This window comes from Rhipicephalus microplus, chromosome 2, assembly GCF_043290135.1.
Source record: "Rhipicephalus microplus isolate Deutch F79 chromosome 2, USDA_Rmic, whole genome shotgun sequence".
In the NCBI taxonomy this organism is placed as follows: domain Eukaryota; kingdom Metazoa; phylum Arthropoda; class Arachnida; order Ixodida; family Ixodidae; genus Rhipicephalus; species Rhipicephalus microplus.
Window position 1 is genome coordinate 271,428,483 of NC_134701.1, and position 26,376 is coordinate 271,454,858.

General features: G+C 43.3%; 1 protein-coding gene across 1 annotated transcript in view; it reads left to right on the top strand.

The window, feature by feature from the left end:
* The first annotated feature begins 1,169 nt into the window (after positions 1-1,169).
* The window catches only part of LOC119169330 (uncharacterized), a 48,631-nt gene continuing 23,424 nt past the window's right edge, over positions 1,170-26,376 (top strand). Inside the window, exons 1-4 of the mRNA XM_075884783.1 lie at positions 1,170-1,339; positions 22,620-22,683; positions 23,996-24,081; positions 25,753-25,845. Of these exons, the coding sequence (XP_075740898.1) occupies positions 1,265-1,339; positions 22,620-22,683; positions 23,996-24,081; positions 25,753-25,845 (318 nt within the window). The 5' untranslated portion in view covers positions 1,170-1,264. The remainder of the gene's footprint in view (positions 1,340-22,619; positions 22,684-23,995; positions 24,082-25,752; positions 25,846-26,376) is intronic.

Genomic DNA, 26,376 nt, shown 5'->3' on the forward strand with positions numbered 1-26,376 from the left:
CTGTGATAAGACTGCTTAATGCAGTTGTACCAGAACGGCACCGCCTTTATCAGTCGCTAAGAGTTTCTTCTACAGAAACCAAAGCGCTTTCATTCTGTACAGCAAGCAAACAAAGAAAACAAGAGGCGCCACGACAAGAAGTGTGTTCAAGCAGCAATCAATAGAGACAATAAGCTCTTCGAGAGCTCTTAGTAATAGCTCGCAAAAACAAACAAGCTGCAGTGTTTGGTTAGATCGTTCCCGAAAAAAAGGGATCTTAACGCGACAATGAAAAACATCAAATGATATGAAGATGTAACGCGTGCCGAATCAAAGTGCAATCGAAAGAAGCAGGTTTGAGGCTCCTGTTTTACTATTAGCTGCTGAAGGCATACTGGCCAAAAGTAAACGTAACCACGCAGGAAGCACTGTCTTTTACAACAGCATGTAGGCGGAGGATTGAGATATTGTCGTGAGGCGGCATGTCAAGACTGCACGTTATTGTTTATTCATTTACTTTTTTGTTATTGCACTGTATATTTCATATGTAATTTGCGGGTGTTCGTTTGTAATTCCAGAGTGATCTACATTAAAGAGGAGTAAATTTACTCGAATTTTTTTTGTATCGAACATCGTTAAAAGAAAATTCCTAAATTACACTCATAATAATACACATGCATTACGAATGCACATCTCATACGAGTACCCACTGATTCGACGTCAATACTTCGACAAAAATTTGAGCCATGTGTGGAAGGTATCATACAATGGGTGTAAATAGGTATTCAGTTTAGGTCAGCATGAGGTACTATGAATGAGAAAACGACCCGCCTATACGAAACGCACACGCACACGCAAGCAAACCCATTCACAGCACGCGTGCAAAAAACACTTGCACAGATATATAGCTAGATGGAACGAGCATAAACTACACAAAAGAACATGCCACAAATCAGCACATGAGAGACGACATCGTTTTCCGAGCAAGTAAAGGCAGGGGAGCGCGCCGCCACTCGTGAAGAAATTGGGGAGAGGACGGGTGAGCTGAGCGAGGGAAAGTAGGAGGAGATGGGAGGTGCGATCGACGCGACGCGCGGTGTTTGAACGCCGCGTCAGCGCCCGGCGGCCGGTATGAGTTGAGTGCTCGCCGTCGGTTCTGGCGAGTCGCTCGTGAGACGGCGAAGCGGTAGAGTCGGTCTGCTCTTGGAAGAGCGTAACTGACAACCGATCGCGTTGCCTCCCCGAACGTCTTGAATAGAGAAGTCGCCCTTCCTTAGATTTCGAGATGGCTATCCTGCGGTCGTGTTGTTGCTTTTTCTCCGTGCGCAAAGGAAGCTTCGTGTGCGGAGTCTACACTTTGGTGAGTTGAAATAGAAAACTTTGTTCCACGCGCATGTGTGGCCCGTTAGCACTTCGGGCTGATTGTGGCTTAGATGACATGGAGAAATGTGCGTCAAAGCGGCAGGATACCTGTTAGTTTTTGGTTCTTACACGCAAATATTTTCGATAAAGACGAAAATAATTGAGCCCTCTGTACTTGAATTTTAGTGCACGTTAACAAAACCGAGCTGGTCGAAATTTCCGCAGCCCTCTTCTACGGAGTCCGTCAATATCGTGCTCGTTAAACACTAACAATTATTATCGCTCTTACGCTCCTTAAGTTCATGGGATCGAATCCCCGCCATAGCTGCCGCATTTTCGATGGAGGCGGAAATGCTATAGGTCGGTGTGTTTAGATTTATGGACATGGTAAATAAACTGAGGTGGTCAAAATACCAGGAGCCCTCCACTACGGCGTCTCTCGTAAACATATCGTGGTTTCGGGACGTAAAACCCTTTATATTATTATTATTATTATTATTATTATTATTATTATTATTATTATTATTATTATTATTATTATTATTATTATTATTGCACACCGCAGAAGTTCGAAACTAAAAGCGTTGCACTGCTGATATCATGTCGTCGATCATCTGATGTTGTATCTCCCTGCTTTTCCTCTCATATTTATTTCTCTCTCTCTCTCTCTCTCTCTCTCTCTACTGTTGTGTGCTGCATGTCTGAAATTTTGTGACAGCCAGCTCTATAGTTGCCAAACAATGGCTGTGCGGGTGGGACTCGATCGCTGAATTGAAGGTCGCGGGATAGAATACCGTCTCCGGTGGCCGAATTTCGACGGAGGCGGAAACGCTAGAACGCTGAGTATTGAGATTTGAGATGAACGTTAAAGAGCACCAAGAGGTCATACTGCTTGACTCCCTTCAATGCGGCGTCTCCGGTAATAATACCATGATTTTGGGACATTAAATACCAGAAATTACACTATTAATCCTACCTAAGACAAAATTAGAGGAGGGGGGATTTGCATGAGCGCTACAGAAAACACAACAGTTTTTGGTTATTACACTTTGTGATAATTCAATAGCTAGAGCGTTGCGCTACTGATATCGTGTTGCTATCATATATGCGCTGCTGCTTTTTGTATCTGTGATATCGGGGTTGTTAGCTCAAGTCATTGCCTAGCTCGCTCGTTTTTATTTTCACGAAAAAAAAAAAACAAGCTTGAACAACAAAGTGACCTCGCATATAAATTTCTTACCGAGATTGCCACCTTGGGAATAAACTAGAAAAAAAAAGCTCAAGCATAATAGATTTCTCGCACAGTAAAAAAAAAATTCAGACATTGCAAAATAATGTCACTGCGCTAAATGTGCCTGATGATAGAATGGTGGTCTTGGCGCGTAAAAACCTTGAGGTTAATTGTATTTACGTCACTTCTTCTTGCGCTGATTGTGTAAATTAGAACCGCCTACAAACTTTTCCGGCTTACCATTGGAAACGTGCAGACACCCTAAACATTATTGTTCTGATGAAGAAAACAGCAATGAAAGGGACTAGTAAGCATACTAAGAGAACTTGTTGTTGGGCTAGTTGGTAGATCATTTCAAAAAGTTAAGTGTTTGATGCATGGGTGTGTGCGTGTGTGAGTGAACGTGTCAAGTTTTCGCGCTCTAATTAACTTTTCGAAATAGTAAGCATACATTCATGCTTGCGTTGCGCTTAGGTGGCAGTTGTTAGTCAGCTCTCTCGACCATTTCTCCGTTGTCTTTGTCTTTTCTGTAGACTAATCGAATAGTAACACTTTTATTGCGATAGCAATTACATGTGCCGTCTTGATGGCTGTTTTGCCTTACTTTCATATCTCGTATAAAGTTCTCATTGATAAGATCACCCAGCGCATCGTACGTTCTACCCGCCAGTATTAGCGCACGATCGAGGGCGATGAACGTGGCTGAAGCAGATATGAAACCGACCGGGCCCATCTCCATTGCTCGAAGGTTGCAGGGGATAAGGTCCACCCGTCTGTTAGACCAGCTGCCAAATGCTCGAGCAGAGAGAAAATGCCGAGCGGCAACTTTGATTTTACGGGCGTGGTCGACATGCCTGGCGCTCACGCTATCTTGCTATTTCGGCAGCCATCTGCGGGTGGCTTTTATATCGTTCTACGTGCTAATCTCTCAATGCGATGAGACTGTGTGAAAAGCTTCCCTGGAGTGGCTGTATTCTCATACATAATCTTTTTGTGAAACTGCGGGAGATCGAATCATAAGAAGTACCTGCTGGCCTCACTTCTTATGTCATTGCAATTTGTTACTATCACATTATTTGGTTCACCGTTGTGGGAAAGCTGTTACTTCTTACTCTACAAACATGACAAGTATGTTTCGAGAAATAGATAGATAGACAGATAGACAGACAGACAGACAGACAGACAGACAGACAGACAGACAGACAGACAGACAGACAGACAGACAGACAGACAGACAGATAGATAGATAGATAGATAGATAGATAGATAGATAGATAGATAGATAGATAGATAGATAGATAGATAGATAGATAGATAGATAGATAGATAGATGTGTGCAGTGTAATATAGACCACATAAAAATATCCAGAAGAATTGCGCTGTCTTATCCGGCATGGTATCCTTTAATTTTTTAATTATTTTTCTGCGCCGAGCTCAGAGCAACGCAATCACAAATAAAACGCAGCTTGGAGCGCTCTGAAGCTGAGCTTGGGGACATACATAGCATAAATAAGTCATAAGTCGTCTTATAAATTAAAGCTAGTGAGGATGCTACGCGTACCGTTAGATTAAAATTCGCCGTGTGTGTGGGTTTATGCCAGGCTCCAGAAAATAGCCTTAACATTTATCGCTGCACTGCAGTGCTTTGTAGCGTATCTAGCAAATCACAGCTGTCGGTTATTTATTACAATATTTTTAATTGTAAAACAGGAAGTGTTCATACAATTTAAAATTTAACATACAATTCGGAGTGCGCGATGGCTTGAGAAAAAGGATATTTGGAACACGAGGTTTATGTAGGTGAATACGAGTGCTGACAGTAGGCCAAGGTATGTTTAATGCAAAATATCCGTCTTTTCATAAAGGCGTGGTGACTTGCACTCACAAGTGTTTTCAGCGGTGCTATATATATATATATATATATATATATATATATATATATATATATATATATATATATATAAGACGAGGAAAGCTGGAGATTGCATGATCGGGTAAATGAAATAATAAAACATGATGATCTTAAGCGTTTTTTGAGGGAGTTAACCAAACGTACTCTTGAAGCACGTGCATTTTTGCGTAAATACATGAGTTAACGTGAACACAAAATGAAGTTCTTTTTTTTTTCGCACTGATTTGCACAGTTGGGTGTGCAGTAATGCGTCACCACAAGTAAAGGTTATGTATGGCATCTGTCATAGCAGGTTTTCAATACGTCCAATTTTGGAATCAAAAGACACCCCGGCTGCGGCGGCTGCATTTCTGATGGAGGCGGAAATGTTGTAGGCCCGTGTGCTCAGATTTGGGTGCATGTTAAAGAACCCCCGGTGGTCGAAATTTCCGGAGCCCTCCACTACGGCGTCTCTCATAATCAAATGGTGGTTTTGGAATTTTCGCCTTTTTCGAAAATGCGGCCGCCGCTGCCGGGATTTATCCCGCGACCTGCGGGTCAGCAGCCGAGTACCTTAGCTACCAGACTACCGTGGCTGGAGCGTGTGTTGTGCGTGCGTGCGTGCGTGCGTGCGTGTGTGTGTGTGTGTGTGTGTGTGTGTGTGTGTGTGTTCGGTAATTACTGCTGGAAGTACTCCCAAAGCTTTGGTTTGAGGTAGTTGGTCACATTTACTCATGCAGACATTCACGCCGGAACACGACGAAGGCAAAAAAACACCGCAGACAGGGATATCATTCTATAGATAATGAAATTATGGCATGCCGTCGAAGTCTGCCATCGCTCAAGTATGATTGGTTCACAGCGCTGCTACGGCTTCTCTGATTAGCTTAAAATGCCGAAATTCAGGAATTGGTCAATATGGCGTCGTACTCCTTACAGTTTCTTTTGTTTATCTCGTCTTCGGACATATATGTCTGCATGAATGCTAGCGGCTACTGTATTCAAGGAAGCCACGTGAATAATTTGCTTAAGTTATTGGCAGCGGGAGCCAAACCAACACCCTTCTCGTCACTCGTACGTTATAAATTACCTTAGCCGCAGCATGCACTGGTTAGCAAGCCTTAGTAATTAACGCGAAAGCGTTTCTTGACCAGATTAGCGAAAGCGCACACCCAGCCTTCATCCACAAAAGTCACGTCCATAAAGCACGTGACTTCTCCCAACAGAAATGGCGTCGGTGCAAAGAACTGCTGCAGCAACCACCTGTGGATAGTGAGGGAATTTCCCGCCGTAGACTTGCAGCACCCGTCGGTAACAACAACCTAATAAAAAATATGCTTTCGTGTTTTCATCACATAAGAACATGCTTTGGTACACTCTGCAACTTCTTGTTCGTCTGTGCTTCTGAGCTAAACAATATTTTACCGAGGAAGACGCCCCCATCAATCGCTTCGACTGAGTAGCGTTGTGTAACACCCCCGGTCTAGAACACATGTGTTAGAGCAGGATGAAAGAAGGTTACAGAAAAGGCCGGAAGGTTGAATCCGGTTGCCTAACCTTGACTGGGGAAGGAGAAGTGTTTTAAAAAAGTAGAGAGAGACCACCGTTTCGGTGACCTACGTATGAAATATAGTTTTTTTTTGTTCGATGAGCAGGCGACCATCAGTCTGGTAGTCTTCAAGAATCACACTACGCTTTCATTGCCTTTTGTGGCTCTGATAAGAAAAAAACTGCGGTATCAAGATGTGGTGTGAAAACACAGTCATGTGTCATTTACTCATCGCTGTCGCGTTCACCATGCACGTTCGTTGATAATTACATTGGCTGCAATGCCGAGTGCAGCGAATGCTGTCCCGAGATGAATTCCAAGCACAATAGGACCTATTGATAGTTTTGAAAATAAAATAACTGGCATTCACACTGACGTTTACTGCCCTTACAAAAACTATTTTGCTGTGGCATACACATGAATGGCCAATGATATAAACGAGGCGAACGACGCACGTTTAATGCGAAAGGCGTGGGTTGGGTTGCAACCTCCAGCAAGTTACGTTGTGCATGTTCCTTTCTCTCTACTGTTTAATTTCTATTTAGTGAATAAAAATAAGTAAATTCACGAAGTATTTTGTTTTATTTGTTAACCATTAGGAATCCAGTAAATTGGTAACTTCGGGGTTTTATTACTCAACAAAGCAATTTAACGAAGCATAGCGTCAAAGAATATTTACTTAATGCAACTGGTTTGCAATGCACCCTCACACGCAAGCATGACTGCCATAACAATCCCGCAGCATCGTTTTACGCAAGTACTTGCATCTGTTAGATAACTGTCTCGAATTTATCATTTCAAATGAACTAGCAGGTAACAGCACATTTTTTTCGAGGTGATGTTCTTTTACGTAAGCACATAGGCCGCCACCACCGAGAAACAATCCCGCAATATTGTGATCACCAACAGAATGATATTTGTAGCCACTCATAGCTGCGTAATTTGCGCGTTGTATGTAGCATTTACGAACCGTATCACCAATGACTACAGATAAGGAAAAGCGAAGAGTGGTGAATTGTCAGTCCTGAAATTTTATGAGCACTCATTTTCACTGTGATTCAGACGTACAGCCTAAAACGTGAATTTTTGCATAAAAATCGCTGTCGGCACCAGGTTGGAGAAATAGGCGGCAACACAAATAAGATTAGCGACTGCGTTGCTATCAAACGTAAACAGTTCTCACTTTGTTCTTCCATTGCCTACAAATATAAGCATCGGCTCTCTAATACCCACCTAAATTAGCGTCATTCGGGACGCCTATTGCGTTACTTCGGGTAGCTGGCCCCAAGTTTTCCACTGACTATGAATGGAACGAAATCTCAGTGATGTTTCAGAATTCTCGCCTTGGCAAGATCAAGGTGCAGAATAATGGCTAGAATTGATTTCTTTTTTTTAAGTGTTTCTGGTTTACATATATAAAAAACATGGATGCTTTATCAGATTGTGCGCAAAGTTTAAATAGGACACAGAGAATTGTGTGACTTCGAAAGCGTGCCCCGCTTCACTGTGGAATCAATAAAAACCGTTTCTAGTTTGCCAGGCCCAAGTTTCTAACGACGCAGCTGTGTGTTTCGCGACACTATGGTCTGCGTCAGGGCGGGAGCCCTCAAAAACAGAAAAAGAATCAACGTCGTCGCTCGCATAAATTTGAATGTGTCATGATGGTGCATAGAATGCAAGCGTTCGAGCGTTTGTGTTGGAGGCATACAGGACATGCCTTGTAGTGTGTCCGCACCGACGTGAATAATAAAAGTTTCCCAGCAACCAAATGGTTTGGTTCGGACGCGAAAGGCACTGTTATGAATTGCCTAATAATGACTTTGTGGAGAAATGGACAAACAAACAAACAAACAAACAAACAAACGAACGAACGAACGAACGAACGCACGAACGAATGAACGACAAGCCAATCACTATTTAGCGGCATGGGCGGGGCAATGAACGCAATAGCGACAAATTGGAAAGGTACGTGAAGTATGGCTAGTAGCTGATCGTTCGGATCCAATCTCGCGTAACCAACAAAACGCTGGTTTAAGGGAATACTGCTTGTTACAGAGACAGAAGCAGCTTTTATGCTGTCAGCCCATTAAACGCGAAGCGCTGAGAATACGACGTGCTAACGTAATTATCTCACGATGTCTATACAGATATCGTGCGTTGCAGCGCCTGTGACCTCGCGCTTCTGGGCGACGTTCACAGTTGCTGCTCGTGCGATGCAGCCCCCTTGCCTTCTTGACGCTTCTTCTCCTGAGAGAAGGTGGCCGGATGACCGGGGCGTTACCTCTCTGCCTCAGGAGCCATGGACTGCAGACTTCATACGCTGGGTGATATTATGGCATGCACCCTTCGTGCGACGGAGATAGCCGGCTCGTTTCGTCTGAGCTATAGCCGCGCACATCCACAACGCGTAGGTGCTCGAGCGTTAATCATACGGTGTACGCGCCGACGTTATTCGTTTTGTTTTTATACGGAACACGACAGCGACGGCATTAGCAAAAAAAAAAAAACTACCGGGAGTGACCATATAATTGCTGTCGATATAAAACAAACAGGTACACAAACCATCAAAAGCAAACATTGAAGGGATAACCAGACAGACAGACAGACAGACAGACAGACAGACAGACAGACAGACAGACAGACAGACAGACAGACAGACAGACAGACAGACAGACAGACAGACAGATAGATAGATAGATAGATAGATAGATAGATAGATAGATAGATAGACATGAAAAAAAAGTGCCGCCATATGCACGAAGTGAATGATTATAAGTGGGCGAAGCTCCGGAAGTAAACCTGGTAAACCATGAATCCTCCGTACATTTTGCCCACTTGATTTTATTACAACGCTCCTCCTAGCGTATGTCGCCGCACTAAATCGAACGATTGCCTTCCACCCATGGCACGCGCCATATGTGATATCATTCCTATTTTATAACATCTCACATCTTTCATCGTCAACTACAAATACCGCCGTCTAGTTTATAACATCTTGCATCTTTTCATCATCAGCTACAAGTACCGCCGTCCAGTGAACACTGCTAGAACTAAACGAGAGGTGGCTACATACACGGGACGCACAGCCCACGCCTTAAGGAGCTTCGCCCCTAATAACTAATGGCGGTTGATATGCGAACATAGCGTTCACGCAATGATTTACGTCGTTGAGTGTAGCTTGGTTTGAATTCAACCACGTTTGTTTCTCTAACGTGACTAAAATGAAACACTGAGGCGCCCATGAATTCTACGTTCCTAAATGTGCAAAAGAATTCACAATGTCTTTTTTGTTTTTAAATATTTCATCCCATACATCTTATATTTGATCATGCTGGAAAGATTCCTTTCGTTCCTGCGCATCCCCGTGTGTGTGAAATGTTTCAGCGCATTCCGCCGGAGATTAGTTAGTCATTTTCGCCATGCTATTTCGTCACCTTTTTAAAGTGAAGTTTCTAGTTGCGTTGCCAAATCGTTCCAAAAGTCCAGCAAGACACACGTGCTGTTACACAGTGAACACCTAGGCACAAATAACTGACCCCCAAGGTGTAGAAGAACTGCACCTTGTCTGGCACATGTGATTCCTACAGCCTACTTTGGCACCTCCTCTCCTTCATATCTGCTCTTTTTTATATGAAAGCCGGCAAACTAATGAGCAGTAAAATTCTAGTCACCCCCCTCCCCTCTTTCTTGCTCTTTTTACCTGCTCCTCAACACTTTTTCGTTCTTTTCATCTGAGTGAGAATAACGACGAAAGATTGCGACGCTTGAGTCAGATTGCTCTCACGGCTACAATCCGAACTAGGCGCAGTAGTTGGATATCGGTCGTATTTTTTCCTTGTCTCAAAAACTTCAAGAATTATGCTCGTCATTGTGCGTGTATTTGGGGCCGTCTTCTAGACTAATTCTGCCTGAATTACGTTTTATTTTTATTTGGAGTATTATGTCTGCACAGATTTCATGCCTAACAGCCAGTTGCCTCTATTTTCCCCCCAATCGTACGTGCCCGCGTTGCATTCAGCCGAGAAATCGTTTTGCTGAAATCATTATCACGAATGCGTGAAGAAGTGGCGGGTGGCGGCAGTTTGCGTTATTTCACTAAACGTAACAGCGCAGCACTTCACAATGATAACGACGTGTGCTGCGTGGTGCAAATGGACGTCTGCCACACTTGGGTGCCTTGCAAATGTCATTAAATCACGCAAATGTACGTTTGACTGAATGCGATGCTATAGAGGTTGTCGTGGAGGATCGCCCAGTTTTGAAAGAATGAGCTAATCTGATAAGCATCAAAATCATTGAATATAAGCAAGAAAGAAAGGCGGGAACTTCACTTGCCGAATGATGTGCGCGAACGGTAAAGCTCTGCACCTTTTGCGCATGCGTACATACATAAGTAAGCGTCAGCGGAGGAGCTGCTACCCGCATGCGAACGAGAAAATCACGTGGCTTATTTCGGAAATGATTTCTTCCTTCCGCTCACGTGCGGGCACGATCGATGAACAAAAATAGGTTTTAGAAACGGAATAGTGGAATTGGTGATATAACATTTCGCCTATAGGAAGCTCATTCGTTCATTTATTTATTAGATGCGAAGCCTATGACGAACGACGTCGGCACTCGGACGGTGTCAGCCTGTAAAGCGTGCACTTTCGCAAATAGAGTTATGTTGTGGAGAAGCTTCATCAACCATCAAGATGATAAGAGTTTTAGATGTGAAGCATCTCTTGCTCGGGCCTATGTCACGCGGCGTCGATGGCATCCGCACTCACATCACGCATGTGCAACTCTCCTCCTTCTCTCTCTCCATCAGCTGCTGTTACTCTCTCCACTTCTCCCCTACCACCTGCGTGCGCTCACAACCTCCCTCCCATACTCTAGGCATCCTTCGCAGCGGCGTAAACATCCCCATTGCGCATGCGCGTTCCCTCTTCCCTCTCTTCGCTACTACGCTCCCCATCTCTCACATCGCAGCGCCGATGCAAGCAGCGTCTGCTAGCGAGTTTCTTGATTGGAAAAACCGACTTCTCACGCTGCACAACCATTCACTGGCCACCACCTATATATAGGCACTGGATCTGGACCTCCAAGGTAGTGCCGGTGGGAGATTTCTACTGTACGTAGTTGAAGAATAAAAATTCGCGGCGCGCACGTTAACTAATAGCGGACTGTGGGTCTTTGTGTGCAATCGGAGTCTTCTATCTCTCAATACTAACTAGCAGCGATTGGCATGTTCCAGTAGGAAACACCGCTCCATCACTGCGTGCCTTGTGCCTCCCCAGGTTTCTCTCCTGCGCAACGCCCCAATGAGCGCCAGCGTCAACGCCACCGCCAGCGTAAGCGTTAGCGCTCACTGCTTCGCATCTACTCGTGGTTTCCTTTAGTGGGAGATGGCTTCATTTATTTATTTATTTATTTATTTATATTTTGCGTGTGCGTCGCTTGGGAGCGTCTTTAGTGTGCGCGTAACTTTGTTTTGTTTTTATATGGCCTTACCCAGATTGTAGCGTTTGACCATATAAGACTACGAGAAATTGACTCCCTTAGGAAAGACATCTGAACAGGAGAAAGCTGAATGTGTAAGAAGAACGCGGCAGCATTCCTGGAGACAGTGCGTGACTGCAACAAAGGATAACTCAACCGGAAATGGTAAAAATAAAAATAAAAATGGCTTCACATAGTTAAGGCGGATGTCCTTATCAGTAGGTGCGAGTTCGTTCATCTCTTTGTGCCTTGATCATCCCTTACCACATCGCAGCGTAACACGTCGCACATACTTCTGGCTGCGCTTTCTCCTCTTTCTTGATTCTCATTCTCTTTTTCGAGGATACCACATCAATTTAATATGTAGGATCGTAGCACACATTTTTCTGCAAAAAAAAGTGACATTTAAGTACGATATGCCGAATCTACAGGCAGTATACCAATCTGCAATGCATAAAAAAGCAGCAAGAGGAAAGGTGTGCAATCGAAATTGGAAAGAACAACGTGTGCATTAAGCCTGGCCAGTATAGTACTTTTTTGTAAAGAACAACCCAGGAATTCGACGCTTTCTTTAAGTTATACGAACGAAATTACAGGCTGGAGGCAAAATTGCCTTTTTACATGAGAGAGAGAGAGAGAGACGATGAGGAAGGCTGGGAGTTAACCACATATTAGCATTGCCTTTGCTACCTGGCACTGTGTTGGGCAAATAATGGTTGAGAAGGGGGTATAGAAAGAGAGAAAGAGAAAACACACACACACAAAAACACACACGCGTGCACACAAGCAGGCAGGGCGTTCTTACAGTCGTCCAGAAAGGCCGGTCAATCGCAAGAAACGATGCAGCACTTGCAAGGCCTTCTTCTGGAACGTTGTACTATATCGACGTCATAGAATTCTCGTCTACGACAGCAGGCTGCTGTCAAACTTGATGAGCGCGTTGCAGAGGGATAGTCCTCACCATGCATTGTACTGTAGGCAGTCCCACAAAATATTTGCCATAGGTTCCTCGTTGCCGCAGTGGTCACACTTAGGATGCCACTCGCTGCCGTCTCGGCCAGCTCGATTCGGAACGCATAGGCGTTGGTAAGTGCAACGATCAACCATAACCAAACAGTAGCGTCTACCCGACGAAGCCTCGATTGGATTCAAAATCTTAAATTAGGTTCAAATGAGTGCAATCGGGTATGCCTAAAGAGCGGCTCATTCCAGTGTGACGTGATGTATCGGTGAGCAAGCAGGTGGAGCCTGCGTGCAGCGTCGGTCCTAGAAAGCAGTAGGGGTTCATTCGTGGTCTTCTGTATGGGCCAAACGAGCTCCTATATCAGCTCGTTCGTTTTTATTCACACCATGGTACGCTATCTATCCACCATAACCATAATGACAAGGCATAGCCACCGAAAACCTAAGATGTTCTTTTGTCAGTTAGGTTGTGTATTGCCTCTCCAGTCTCAATACCAACTGCTCGTGTGGCCCACGTCGTAAGACTGACAGTAGAGACTGCAGTAATAAGTCGTACAAGACAGTCCACGTGTGTGTGTGTGCGTGTGAAAGATAGAGAGAATAAAAATGAAAGAGAGGCAGGGAGGTTGACCATGGCTGGTCCTGGTAGGCTACCTTGCACTGAAGAGGGGGTGAGGGTAATAAAAGTGAGAGAGGAAGAAAGTCGACGCGTGGGTCAGTGAATCAGTTATGAACTGAAACACGCTACGAAGCGCTGCGAGTTCAAGTAAATATTGGGCAAGCTACCGAAGACACAAAATCCCTCCCAAGCGCACTGCGAATTAAAAGATTTCACCGTCGCCCCGCCGCGGTGGTCTCGTGGCTAAGGTACTCGGCTGCTGATCCGCAGGTCACGGGATCGAATCCCGGCTGTGGCGGCTGCATTTCCGATGGAGGCGGAAATGTTGTAGGCCCGTGTGCTCAGATTTGGGTGCACCTTAAAGAACCCCAGGTGGTCGAATCTTCCGGAGCCCTCCACTACGGCGTCTCTCATAATCATATGGTGGTTTTGGGATGTTAAACCCCCCATATCAATCAATAAATCAAGATTTTACCGTCACTTTAAAGAGCATTCTTCTGCTATTGCTTGGAACTTGCGTCAAATAAGTGGTAGTTACAGTGCGTGTCGAATCGTTATAACAAACAAGCACGAAAAGATATTGACCTAGTTTTACAATTAGGCTGCTTCTTATCTGAACTTGCAACGACGAGGAAGCCATGGCAAGGTATAAGTGAATTACAACGTCATTTATTAGAAGCTGGCAAGCATGTCTTCTAGGTTTGCTTCCTTTTTTTCTCTTTCCTTCCCTCCCCTATTATCTGTCTCTCTAGCAACCGCATTTCTTTGCGTGTTTTATTTCATTCCTTCGGTCCTACAAGTAGGTTGGCAGGAACTGGCACCTTATTGACTATTTCCAGCTACTTTCGGTCGATTTACAGAAACGTATTGAGCAATGCAGTTATTGTACTTTGGTGGTTCTATTTGACAACTCTGTGACATGTGGTTGCACTCTGACGATTTTCAAGAGCCCCGCCACTAGGGGCATCCACGTATAGAAGAAAATGAAGCGATTCAAGACGCACAAAACGATTTTGTTTGTTTTCCATCAGAGAAAACTGCAACAGGGAGGGAAAAGACGTTCTATCCCCCCCCCCCAAATAACAAAAAGCTGAAGCGGCGTTCAGAATGACGTGAAAGGCACCTCACGATAAAGACAGATGGATCCACTGCATTGGCTCCGACCAGATAACGACGCTTCTTTCAGTTTCCACGAGCTTTCGTGCAGCACAAAAGTGATTCCTTCCTTCCGAGATTTTTCGGCAATAAAAATAATGGCTTTTTTATATTTGGCAGAACCTGGGAAGGTAGGCTACATTAGAGCCAGCTATCCTATCATCATAACAGTAATGTACAATAGGAACACACAGAAAAGCAAAATTAAGAATAAAATAGGAAAAAAATAATGGCTGTATCATTCGCAGCCCATCCTTTGGCAGCTGTCGTAGTACGATTTTACATTTCACATTTCTCGCACACCGAGCAAGCTGGGTTCCTGATAACACTTGAAGCACAACAGAGCGCTACATATCATTTGCTACTACGGGGTTCGCCATCATACGGCTAATACTTAGCGCAGCTACAATATGACTTATATTTGACAGGGTTCACTAAGTCATCTGTTAAATATCTGTCTTTGCCAAATTGGCTTTAGAATATATTTTCACTGTGCTCTCTCACTAGCTAATGAGTTAGGCTGGGAAGGTTGCGTAATTAATTGGAAGCTTACAATACTCTGAACAAGTTCAACGAAGCGCTTAAAAATACACGGACCCAAGATTTCATACATTATCATCTCACAGTAACAGCTTATTTATTTTCAAAACGGGACCACTTATACACCACAATTTCCAAGCAGATGGTTCAATACGGGAAAGAACTGCTAAAGCACCACCTTACCTAAGCCAATTGTTGTTGAAGATAACAATCCTGCAAGTCACAGATTACGCAAAGGATTATATAGTATAAATGGAATCTCGTTTTAAACATAGACGCGTTGCTTGTGGCTCTTTGTGATGTACTTGCTTGCTTTATTTTGTGCGTTGGTAGTTTAGCCCTACATCAAAGCTGTTCAGATGATTCACTTACAAGACACCATTCCGCCTTCCAATCGGCATGGAAGACAGTGCTGCTTGCGGTCTATGCGGCAGCGATGAAACTATACAGCACGTTCTCTGTCACTGCCCTCGTTACAGCGTGCAAAAACGGCAACTAGCTGCTGCGTTAGCTCGCCTTGACGACAGACCTTTGTCTGAACAATCAGTGCTTCAAAGGCGACATGATTTGTGTGCTCACAGATAATCACTGAAGGCATTACTGAACTTTTTGCGTGGCAGTGGCCTATTGTATAGACTATAGCACCCCAGCCATTTCGTTTTCGCGCGTCTATGTCCCTCTTCGCTTTCTTTTCCATCTTTCTTCCTTATTCCCCCTTTCCTAGTGCAGGGTAGTAAACCTGATGCTCCATTTTCTTGTTAACCTCCCTGCCTTTCCCTCATTTTATTCTCTCTTATTCCAACCCTGAAGATACCGCCGAATGTTGTGATATTTACAGAAGCCACTCAACGTTTCATGTGCCTCTTTAGTTTTGACACCACCAAATGTAAGAATATAGAAAAGAAACATCATGTCTTGCCTATTTAAGATAGCTGTGTATCTTCAAGATAGTCCCATGTTTACGGTCACGATAACCATCGGAAAAATTCATAACTGTCGCGTGCTCCTTCTCGAAAGTCGCCTATGATCCGCAATGACGCTTGATCATAAAAGAAGTTTTACAACGAATGAGTTCTCAGCGTGTGCTTCACACTAACGACACTCTGATAGTTTTACCTGACAGCGCGCTTTCACGTACTTAATTATATAATCTTTCCTCTGCGTCTGACAGGGCGCAGGGCTTTGCATCACAGTGTTTATGTAACGAGTCTTTGCACAACGGCCAGTTGTTTTTAGTCACCGCACGAGCGTGCGTACAAGAACGTTAGTGCTGATTCTCGCGAAGGGGATAAGTCACAGGGGATTTCTCTCGGTCATTCTGCAAACGGATATCTCCGCATCCTACCTCTCGTTAGTAATTTGTGAGAGCTAAGCTTTCGTTTATGCAAATAAAATTATAGAGCCTAGAGCTTACGAAAGAGGACCAGCATCGGCGTACATATTTAGTTATGCCTGGGCGTTTCACGCACTGCTCGCATTATTATTTGAGTTTGTCCCTCCAAAGGTCAACGCCATAAACTTTATAAATCTGCTGTTTTCACATTCGTAGACAACCGAGTGTTCGTACCGTCGTGATCAAATTTAGTAGCTCCGACTATATCACCATTCAACTTGTCTCTAAAGCGGCACGTAGACCTTTCTTAAGCACGCACGTACTATCTGTAAAAAAAAAGGTAAATTGTTTGAAGCTATATAGCAGCAAATAAAGCAGTAAAAATGTCAATGAAAAAGCTAAGGCAAATTTTATATTCGCACAAAAAACAAAGAAAAATTTCACAAAATACGTTTGAACTGATTTAGCACGCTTTGGATGACCACTCGCTGATGCATCACTTGTCAGGAATTAAGCAATGCTTATTTCCTAATCAGGGTGAGTGCGAGAACAGATAGATAGATAGATAGATAGATAGATAGATAGATAGATAGATAGATAGATAGATAGATAGATAGATAGATAGATAGATAGATAGATGCTGAAAGTACCTGCAGTTTCCAAAGAAATGCGTCGGAATAAAAAAAAAAAAAACCCTCTCCTTCAACTGATTTGTGCAAGTTGGCACCTGCCAAGTACGTACTGGCTATGCGTGAAGCACGCTTTACAGGCCTTGTTTAGGATAAATAATGCCGGAACAAAATCCTGCAAAACATAAGATTTATTTTAAAATGTAAACAGAAGATATCAGAATCACTTTGAATATTTATTTACTACATTATAAACTAGACGTATATTTAGTGAGTTTGAACACGACAACGTTGAAGAGCTTGTTTCGTATAAATTCTGGGGGCGGCTTCACGATTGTTGGTTGTCAGCAAAACAACGAAATTGATAAAATTAAACAACTGACACGATTTTACACTTGCACGTGTTAACTCGATTCTTGTATCAGAAAGGTAAAACACATATTTACTTAATTATCTTCATTTATTTCATAGTTTTGCTGACAACCGTCGATTGTGATGCCGACACCAGAATACCGGCGAAACAAAATCTTTAACGCTATCGCATTAAAATTCTCTAAATATCCGTCTACTTGCTAATGTAAATGCCGAAATATTCAAAATGATCCTGTTCATATTTAAAACAAAAATTTCACCTCCTCTTTAGAGGGTGCACCTTTTTATAATACTGTTATTGCAAAAAAGCTGAGCTTATTGTTGAGAGGGGCAGGTAGAAACGATCAAATAAGCATCGTTCTCTGCCCTGTAATGCTTCTTGAGCTCTAAATGCGGGTGACAGCACTGTCACGCCGAACATTTGGACCCACGGGCCGCCATTTCACCTGCTTTTCTAGTATGCCACACGCGCATAAAGCGTTTATATTCTAACGCCCAACCAGTAAGTGATAACAAGTAGCAGCAGCAATGCGTTGGATAAAGGGTCGACGCTGCAATGTGTGACAGTCTTTTGAATACTAGTAACGTTTCCACGCATCACGGTAGACTCATACTTCAAACAGACAGAGGTAGCAGTTTCTGACTGGGAGCTCCAAATACCACGAGGTGGGGCTGCGTTAACGCTTATCACTCCTGCGCCCCTCCTACAGCACACGTCACTCCTATGGGGCCTTCGGGATCAAGGGCACTGTTCACGATGTTCTATCAATATGACCACGGATCGATTGATATGCGGGGTTTAACGTCCCAAAACCACCATATGATTATGAGAGACGCCGTAGTGGAGGGCTCCGGAAATTTCGACCACCTGGGGTTCTTTAACGTGCACCCAAATCTGAGCACACGGGCCTACAACATTTCCGCCTCTATCGGAAATGCAGCCGCCGCAGCCGGGAATCGAACCCGCGACCTGCGGGTCAGCAGCCGAGTACCTTAGCCACTAGACCACCGCGGCGGGGCATGACCACGGATCGGCCGCTGAGTTAGGACAAAGGCGGAAGCAATCTAAATGCCACGAGGAGATCTGTGCAACCTTGCGTTATGGAAGGCGATACGTGTAAGCTGAATGCAGATAGCACGCGTACAAGAACAAATAAAAGTACAGCGCGATGAAACGAAGACCACTGAAAGGGGAAGTAGACAACGGGCAGGTAATGTTCTTTGTCTGCGTATAGCTTTCGCGTGTTCGTCACTTTTGATACTTTACTCTTTAGGGTTTGTAACTCGTCAACTAGTCTAACATTCTATTCCAAAAACAAGGCCCTTTGCATGCTAGGATATGTTTTACTTGGAGCGATAATAACAGACCATTGCTATGTTTACACACTGTTGAGGAGTGGCGTTGCGAACGTAACCAATGCAACAGCAAGATGACCTATGTCGGGTAGCTTTCACTGCACTGCATGTATTTAGGCAGGCGGAGCTGAGGCGAAGTTTAGCGGTGTGACGAGAAAGCAACCGGAGTTGCTTTCGCATCAACGAGGGCGCGTGCCACGAGGTTGTTTGTGTGGCCCGTCCCAAATATCCCTAAAAGAAACAAACAAACGAAAAACAAGCCACACTTTCGGTTGCGATCGGACGCTGGTGGCCTCGCGCGTTGCTGTGGCAATGGGATCCACCAAGCTGGCTGGGAACAACCAGTTACGTACAGAAATGCCTCACACCGATGAGCACAGCAGCAATAGATAACGCCTCCCGGATTTCCTTCTGCTGCCCTTGGGAGTGTGTCATCGGAGCAAGCCGCCGCGCTTCGCGACAAATACTAATGCGATTTGCTAACGACCGCTTGCCGGCAAGCGGCGGCTTATGTGTTGTAGTACGGCACCGAGATGACAGAGCCAACAAGCGTCGGATGGGGTTGTTGACGTGGCGTCGTTTATCGAGAGAGTTCAGAGTGTGCGAAAGAAAAGGCCATGACAGACGTGTTTGCTTCCGTTTTACGGTGTGATACGAGTACGTTCGTTCTTCGACAGTGGAGGGGGCGGGGTGCAGAAGTTGGTGGTAGCTTGAATATTATTGCTGAATCGTTCCTTCCCCGTGTTCGAGGTCATGATTTTCCTCGTCATTTCAGAACACTCTTATATAAATATATAAGCTTAGAGTTCCCCATGTGTTAGTCTGCCATCGCTTATGTCACGTGCTTGCTCAAGAAAAACGAAGGCAGTTGTGCACGTACCATGAAGGACTATGAAATGAACGAAAAAAAAGGACTCGCTTGCTCGTTCTATTAAAAAGGCCGACCTGCTTCTGGTTTCTCAATCTCTGCGGCAAGATCTCTGTTTTGACGTCGTGACACGGGTAGAGGTGTTAGGTATCGATCCCAGTACCTCTCGCACTTACACCTTCAAGAACGTGTCGACGTTCCATTGTGCACCTGTTGTGGCTCCGGAGAAACACTGTAGCGTCTTATATTAGCGTTCCCCATTCGTTACATATCAGGCATTGTGGTATAAATGAAATATAGACTCCACGGATTCAAGTGCGCGACCATTGACGATTGCCTCTTTCTGAGACGGTGTGCCTCTCGACGTGACCAGGCCCATCGAGCTTCGCTGACCTTCGTGGAAAGAACTAATTTGGCCAACCGGGAATGATCGTTAATTTTATCTTTATTGTTTTTCTTTAGTTTAGTCGAAGTGTTCGTCACTTTTTACTTACCATTTTTTTCTTTTTTTCTCGTCTCTTATTTTCTTTTTCTCTATTTATTCCTCCGTTACGAAAGAGTAGGCAAGCGCAAGCGTGTGCCCCATAAATGTGGCAAGTGCCAGCCTGGTCTCTACATTTTTCCTCTGTGCATGCTTATGAAATAATAATAATAATAATAATAATAATAATAATAATAATAATAATAATAATAATAATAATAATAATAATAATAATAATAATAATAATAATAATAATAATAATAATAATAATAATAATAATAATAATATTAATAATAATAATAATAATAATAATAATAATAATAATAATAATAATAATAATAATAATAATAATAATAATAATAATAATTTCAGTGTATAGTACAACTGCTTTACATTTCCTGAAAGGAGACCGTGTTACGTATGTATTACATATATTAGAACAGTATAAAATCACGTATAAACTTTTAAGCACTATTATAACAAATGCCTTAACAATTAACCCCCGTAGCGGAGAGATTCGTCAACAGATCTGTCGCTGCTGCTAAACATCGGCTGAAAAAAGTAATTCTATTGTGCTTAGTGTTCAGTGACTTTGGATCCCATAATAGGTAATGAACTTGCTTTTAGTACAAAAAAAATTTCATCTTCTAGGAAACTAGGAAATTTTTAAAGCACCAACACGTTGTAAGAGGTTGAAACGCTACGTTACAGCATGTTTTAAGGACTACAAGACGACTATATTATACAATAGTCTTTTGAATAACGCTTGATTTCACGCACCAGGAGAACATAATAGCTCATCATTAAACAAACTATTGCTGAGAAATATGCAAAGCGTACTTAATTTTGCTGGATTGTTTGTGAACTCTGTCAAATGCACTCCAATTTGAGACCATTCACTGCATGTTCCGAAGTCAACGACTTCTGAAGTGAACAATACGGTCCTTATCTTGTTCTTTTCGTATATAAGCCATTCAGCTTCTCGTATGACTCGTTAAGCTTTCTTTTTTCTTCTAAGTGATTGAAGACTTGCGTCGATACGATGTAATATTTTTAGTACCACCTTACTTTTCGGTTCTTTTTTTCAGTGTTGGGTCGGTTCTCATGATTCATGTTTAACGAAGAAATTTGACGACGTTCTCGTCTTATCTTTGCACACCTCCTCGAATTTCCTAATTTAGCTGTGCTTTGTGCAATCAGTCAACGAGAAAGCAAATATCGTGATCAGTTATAAAGATGAGATATGGGGAAGAAAAGATAGTGGTGTGTGTGAAATAACCATCACTTATTTTCACCATGCCTTGTTCTAATAAGGAGCTGCAACTAAAGTCTTAGACGTTCTTCATTTAAAGTTTAGAACTAGGTTGGATCTATTTGGTTGGTAATTTAGGAGAGACATTCAAGATGTCCTGATTGGCAGGCATCGCAGCTGTGTGTTTGCAGAAGCTAATTAACGAAAAAGATGTTGCGAAACGCACCAGGAGTCAAGGCGACAGGGTTCGTCGGCTCTAATTTCGGCGCTAGAAGCGAATGTTCTGGGCGTGGCATGAGAGAAGACTCAATTTCTTGTTGTTTCAAAGTATGCGTTGACAATGACCTTTCTTGGGAAGCGAAGCGACAAACAGAATCTGAGACTTAATGATGTAGGATGGCTTGAGGGCAGCGTTCTCTACTCCAATAACGCGGTGTTGTGACAATTAAATCTAATCTTGGAAACACGCTGTACGACATCAAACAGAGATTCAGAGGTTGCCTTAATGAAAAAAAAATCGAGTGTTCCTAACGTGTTTTCACATTATTTGTGTTTTGTTATCGACCTCTGAATAAACCTTACGTCGCTTCTACGTAACTTTTCCATATAATAACTTTAATCAATTATACAAAACGTAACTTGGCGTCGTGTTCCGAGATAACTACCCTATACTATCTACTCGTTGCTAGTTAGCTGTTTTGTTTCTAGTGCTACGTAATTAGTATTTATGAATGCTGTACCAGTAACATTAGGTTATTGAATGGATTGTTTATATCTACGTTCCGTAGTTTGGCCACGCAAAGCATTAATCCACGTCGTCCAACTTACAGTTTTTTTATTATTCCATAGGTTTGAAGGTTTGCGTTCCTCTCTGAAAAGGTATTTCTTAATGATGCCAGTAGTTATTGGTTCGAGGAAAATATTATACATTCATTGGTGGTCCTCACTATGCCCTTGCTCAAAACAAATGAATTAATGCTCACAACAGCGCACGAAAACATATGCGCAGTGGTTCACAGATGCACTTTTTTTTAAAAACTCGGCTTGTTGAGCGTTCTGCAGTGAGGGCATTTGCTTTATATGAACACAAGAAGCTTGGCGATTTCGGTTATAATCGCTAGACGCGCAGTTTTTAATTTATGTAATTTTTTTCGACTGTTTAAGCAGCTGATTAGATATTGCAAAATATACTCGACAAAGAGTGCAATCTGCAAAATTGACAACGCAGGGACCAATATGCAAGCAATTAATTGCCAGGACAGACAGAACATCACATTGCTTTAAGCGTTTATTTTAATCTGTCTTTATTATTATTTTTGTTAGCAACTGGTGACTTACCTTTATTGTATAATGGTTACAAAGGTTAAGAATGCTTTTTATACTATTCATTTTAACCCTGTTTTAATGCAGTAGACATGACGGATGTGGTTAAGGCTGTTCGCAAGCTTTCATTAAAAAAAGGACTATTTTGCAGCTCGAACACACACATTTAGCGGGACATAACACCGGCACGAAGAAGCGCAAGGTTTCAGTGGATGCTTCCTTTACTGTCTTACAGATTTTCTACACGATGCTAGTGGTCACCGGAATTTTCCACGCAAACTCCGTGCTTCATACTCCTGGTAAGTCTCAACGTTGTTTGCCACTTTGTAGCATGCTGTCTTGCTTGCTTGTAACTGGGCGTGAGCTACGGAAATATTTTGTCTTTGCCCGAACATATATACATCTAGTTTTACGGCCAGGGGTTCATAGGCACGCACCTGGCACCGCTAGAGTGAGACCGCATTTTATTACGGTGTTCGCACACTTGTTATTCACTTATAAAAGAGCATGCACGGTCAAAGAATAAACCCTAAAGCCACCGAACGAGCCTCAAGCCCCCAAGGCAGTTCAATATTTGCATCGTAAACAGGATGAGGAGCGGGCGCGATGGGCTTCGAAAGTTTGTCGAATCAATATTTGTCAGAAAAGAGGAGCGTGTTTATGAAATATTCATGGGCACCAGGGAAACACTAGATACTTGTTCTACCAGGTTGCGATATATGTGCCTCGACTGTAAAAAACCTTCCTGCGCGCACACTCACGCTCGACTTACGTGCGTTCAATTTCTGAGTATATTCACGTTGTGGTTAGCAATGTGTCAAATGATGAGTAAGGGGAGAGAATACTCGACCCTGGTAATCTTCCTCCTACACAAGGGCGACTACCCGTTTCTGTTTGACTAAAGCATTTTCAACGAAATGTGTTATTTGGCGGATTGTTCTCATTGAAGCATACATACAAAGGACACAGAGAAAAAATAAAACAAGAACAACAAAGAGATCTATAAAAGAGGTAACAATGCAAGCACTCATTTACACTAAAAATAACATTATTTACCCCACAAAAATTTAAGAACGACAAAACCAGCACTGAGCTAGACTTTATGTATTTGCGTGTCCACGCATGTTTAAAATCTAGAACAGGCTGAGCTTGCAGCATTCTCTCTCTTATTAAAAAAATAAACCTATATAAGGAGAGATTGGTGCCAATTCATCGCCCCGGCTTTGCCTCTTTTGTCACACAATAGTATAGCTCTCACATTGTACAGAACACAAAAACAAAACTATTCAAAGGCGCACAGTAGCACACTCACGCGGTCAGTACCAGTTATTCAGTACAAAGAAGTGCCCACTCAACGCGAAAGTTTATAAAGCACAAATGTTCACGCTATTAAAATAATGTCCAGACACATCGTAAACGTTCTTGAAGATGTTGATAGAGTTAATCATCGTTTACGTTTCTTTAGTTGAGGTTATGCTTGTGCATATGTGCACTTCATGAGCTAACCATTTACTTCTCAAGATAAACATGTATTTGCCTCATTAATTGTCTCTCTTGCGTGAGTGCTGTTTTTCATTCACCTCATTTCACAAGTTGTCGTGTTCTTTTCAGTCAGCTTTACGTTGGTTCTGCTGCTCCTCATTTTTTCGGGCCTCTGCGTCATTTTCTCTGTAATTCTACTTTTGGGATTGTTTCTGGTAAGTCAATGTACTGTTTCGCTGGCTTCGTTTTTAGATGCGAAGCAGATCTTTGACTCACGTGTGGAACGCTGTACGTACGTGCGTTCGTATGAACGCGCCGTAACGCGTTCCCCTCGCCTCAGGTGTTGGAGTGGTGCCAAATAGATGACGCCACAACTGTGCGTTGACGTCACGTTACCTTCAAAGCGACCGCTGAGTTCACTCTCTCCCTCGCTTGCCACGCTTTCGCTGCACAGCCCACAGCTGCCGCCTCGTCCATTCGCCCACAACACCTGCCGCTACCACCGCTTGCTACACCGCAGACTGGTCAGTTCACGCGCAACGAACATGACGCTCGTCTATCGTTCCCGTTAAAAATTGCCTGTATACGTGTCACCTCTTTCTCTCTTCATCCTCTTCACCGCTCGCTGCATAGCATTCCATCACAGTTCCCTTTGAGAAGATGGTGTGAATTTTTTTTAATTCAGCCAATTTTTCAGCCTTTGTATGATGCTGCAAAACGTTTTTGTTTTTAGTTATTCTTTAGATTCTCTATTCTTATTATATTTAGCGTTTATTTTATCTATTATTTGCACCGTTCATTGCCCCCACCTATGTAATGCCGTCTGGACCTTTAGGGTATCTGAGTAATAATAATAAACACACCACTATTAACGTTACCTAACGAAGTTAAAGCGTGCCTGTCGACATACGGAGGGGAAACACTAACAGCCGAAAGCAGATGCTAGAGAGTGGTTTGTGCTACCTGTCATCCAGACGTATCCGTAGGCGTGCGCAGGATTCTACATTAGGGTGGGCTAACATTCAGCGCAGCGCCACCTTTTCGCCTTTTTCGCAATGGTCGGGTCCACGAAGAGGCTGAGTGCTTCATTACAAGTCGTCTCTGCTCGCACATATTTCGCAACGGCTGTATGTTACGTACAAGGTTATAAGAGCAGGCCGCTTGCACATTCAGCCGAGCAAATAGAGAGTGCAGTCGCCGCGGCCGGGGTAGTCGAAATAAATGATGCATGCTACCCCCTCAGCACCTCCTTTTTTTACAAGCACTTTGTGGAAGCATAAGTGTTCCTATAAAACGGGACTTGATGTGCCTATGCATCCTTCTATATAGAATTGTGTTGAGGCCGTGGGTTTTTTGTAACTCGTATTATCTACAATTAATTGTGAATGTTACTATTTCGAGTCAAAAGCACTCGTTATGTTGCCCTTTTTTAGCGAGAAAAGTATACGATGCCATGTAAAGGAAGAAAGCATGTCTTGCAGTTCATACGACAAATAAAATAGCGAATTTAAGTTACAGCTATCTTCCTTCTAGAAAACAGATTACGTGTTCCCACTTGATAGTATTAAACCACTACGAACACAGTACAAATAAAGTTTAGGGATTACTTCGCGTCAGTCAATATTTTTCGAGTTACGACATCACAACGTCCTGCTATGAGCAAAACTTGCGTACGATCTATGAAGTTCTTAAATAAGACTAAATATTCAATGGCTAAGATTACTGTTGCACATTGAATAATCGGATTAGGCTACACAAATTACCGGAAATACTCACTCGGCATGAATAAATTCAGTTTTTTTTTCTCATATGAGTCGAAAAGGTGCATACTTATTTGGTTGTTTGAGAACATGTCATGCAGTCAACTGTTCTTCGCGCCATTTCAGGACAACCGTCTTTTGCTGATTCCATGGCTTACCGTTGTCTCTATGACAACGCTTTTTGACGTAGCCCTGTCGCTGTACTTCGTCACTGACCTGGTAAGCATCCATTGTGATAGTTGTAGTAAACGGTTGTGTTTGTAAAGACCGCATCGCCTTAGGCTCACACTCCACCATCGCCGTCGAAGCTCCCTGACACATAGATGCGGCGCTGCCGCAAAATAAAAAAAGACATTGAAATGATCTATCAATGTCAAAGCCCTGCGCCGACGTTAGACTAGCGGGGCGAGCAAAACAACAGGTGTGCCCTTCCGGCCTGGAGCGCGCGCTTTTTCCCTTCGTCGGTGCCCCCTCCCGACTCCAACCGGCCGACGTGCGAAACCATCGCTTTGTCTTGTAGTTGGTCTGTTGGCTGAGCTGCCTCGCGCTGTGCTACGCGTTCCGCATAGTCACTCACTCTCTTTTTCCCGCTACCGAACGCAGCAAACGCTCTCCCCACCCACTCGCCATCCTCCTGCCTTCATGACGTCAGTTACGTCCCATTTCTATGAAGGTTCGCTACTTGGTTGTATTCGTACACGAAGCTGTTAGTGTTTAAGCATGAATGGCTGAAAAAACTGAGTGGGTACA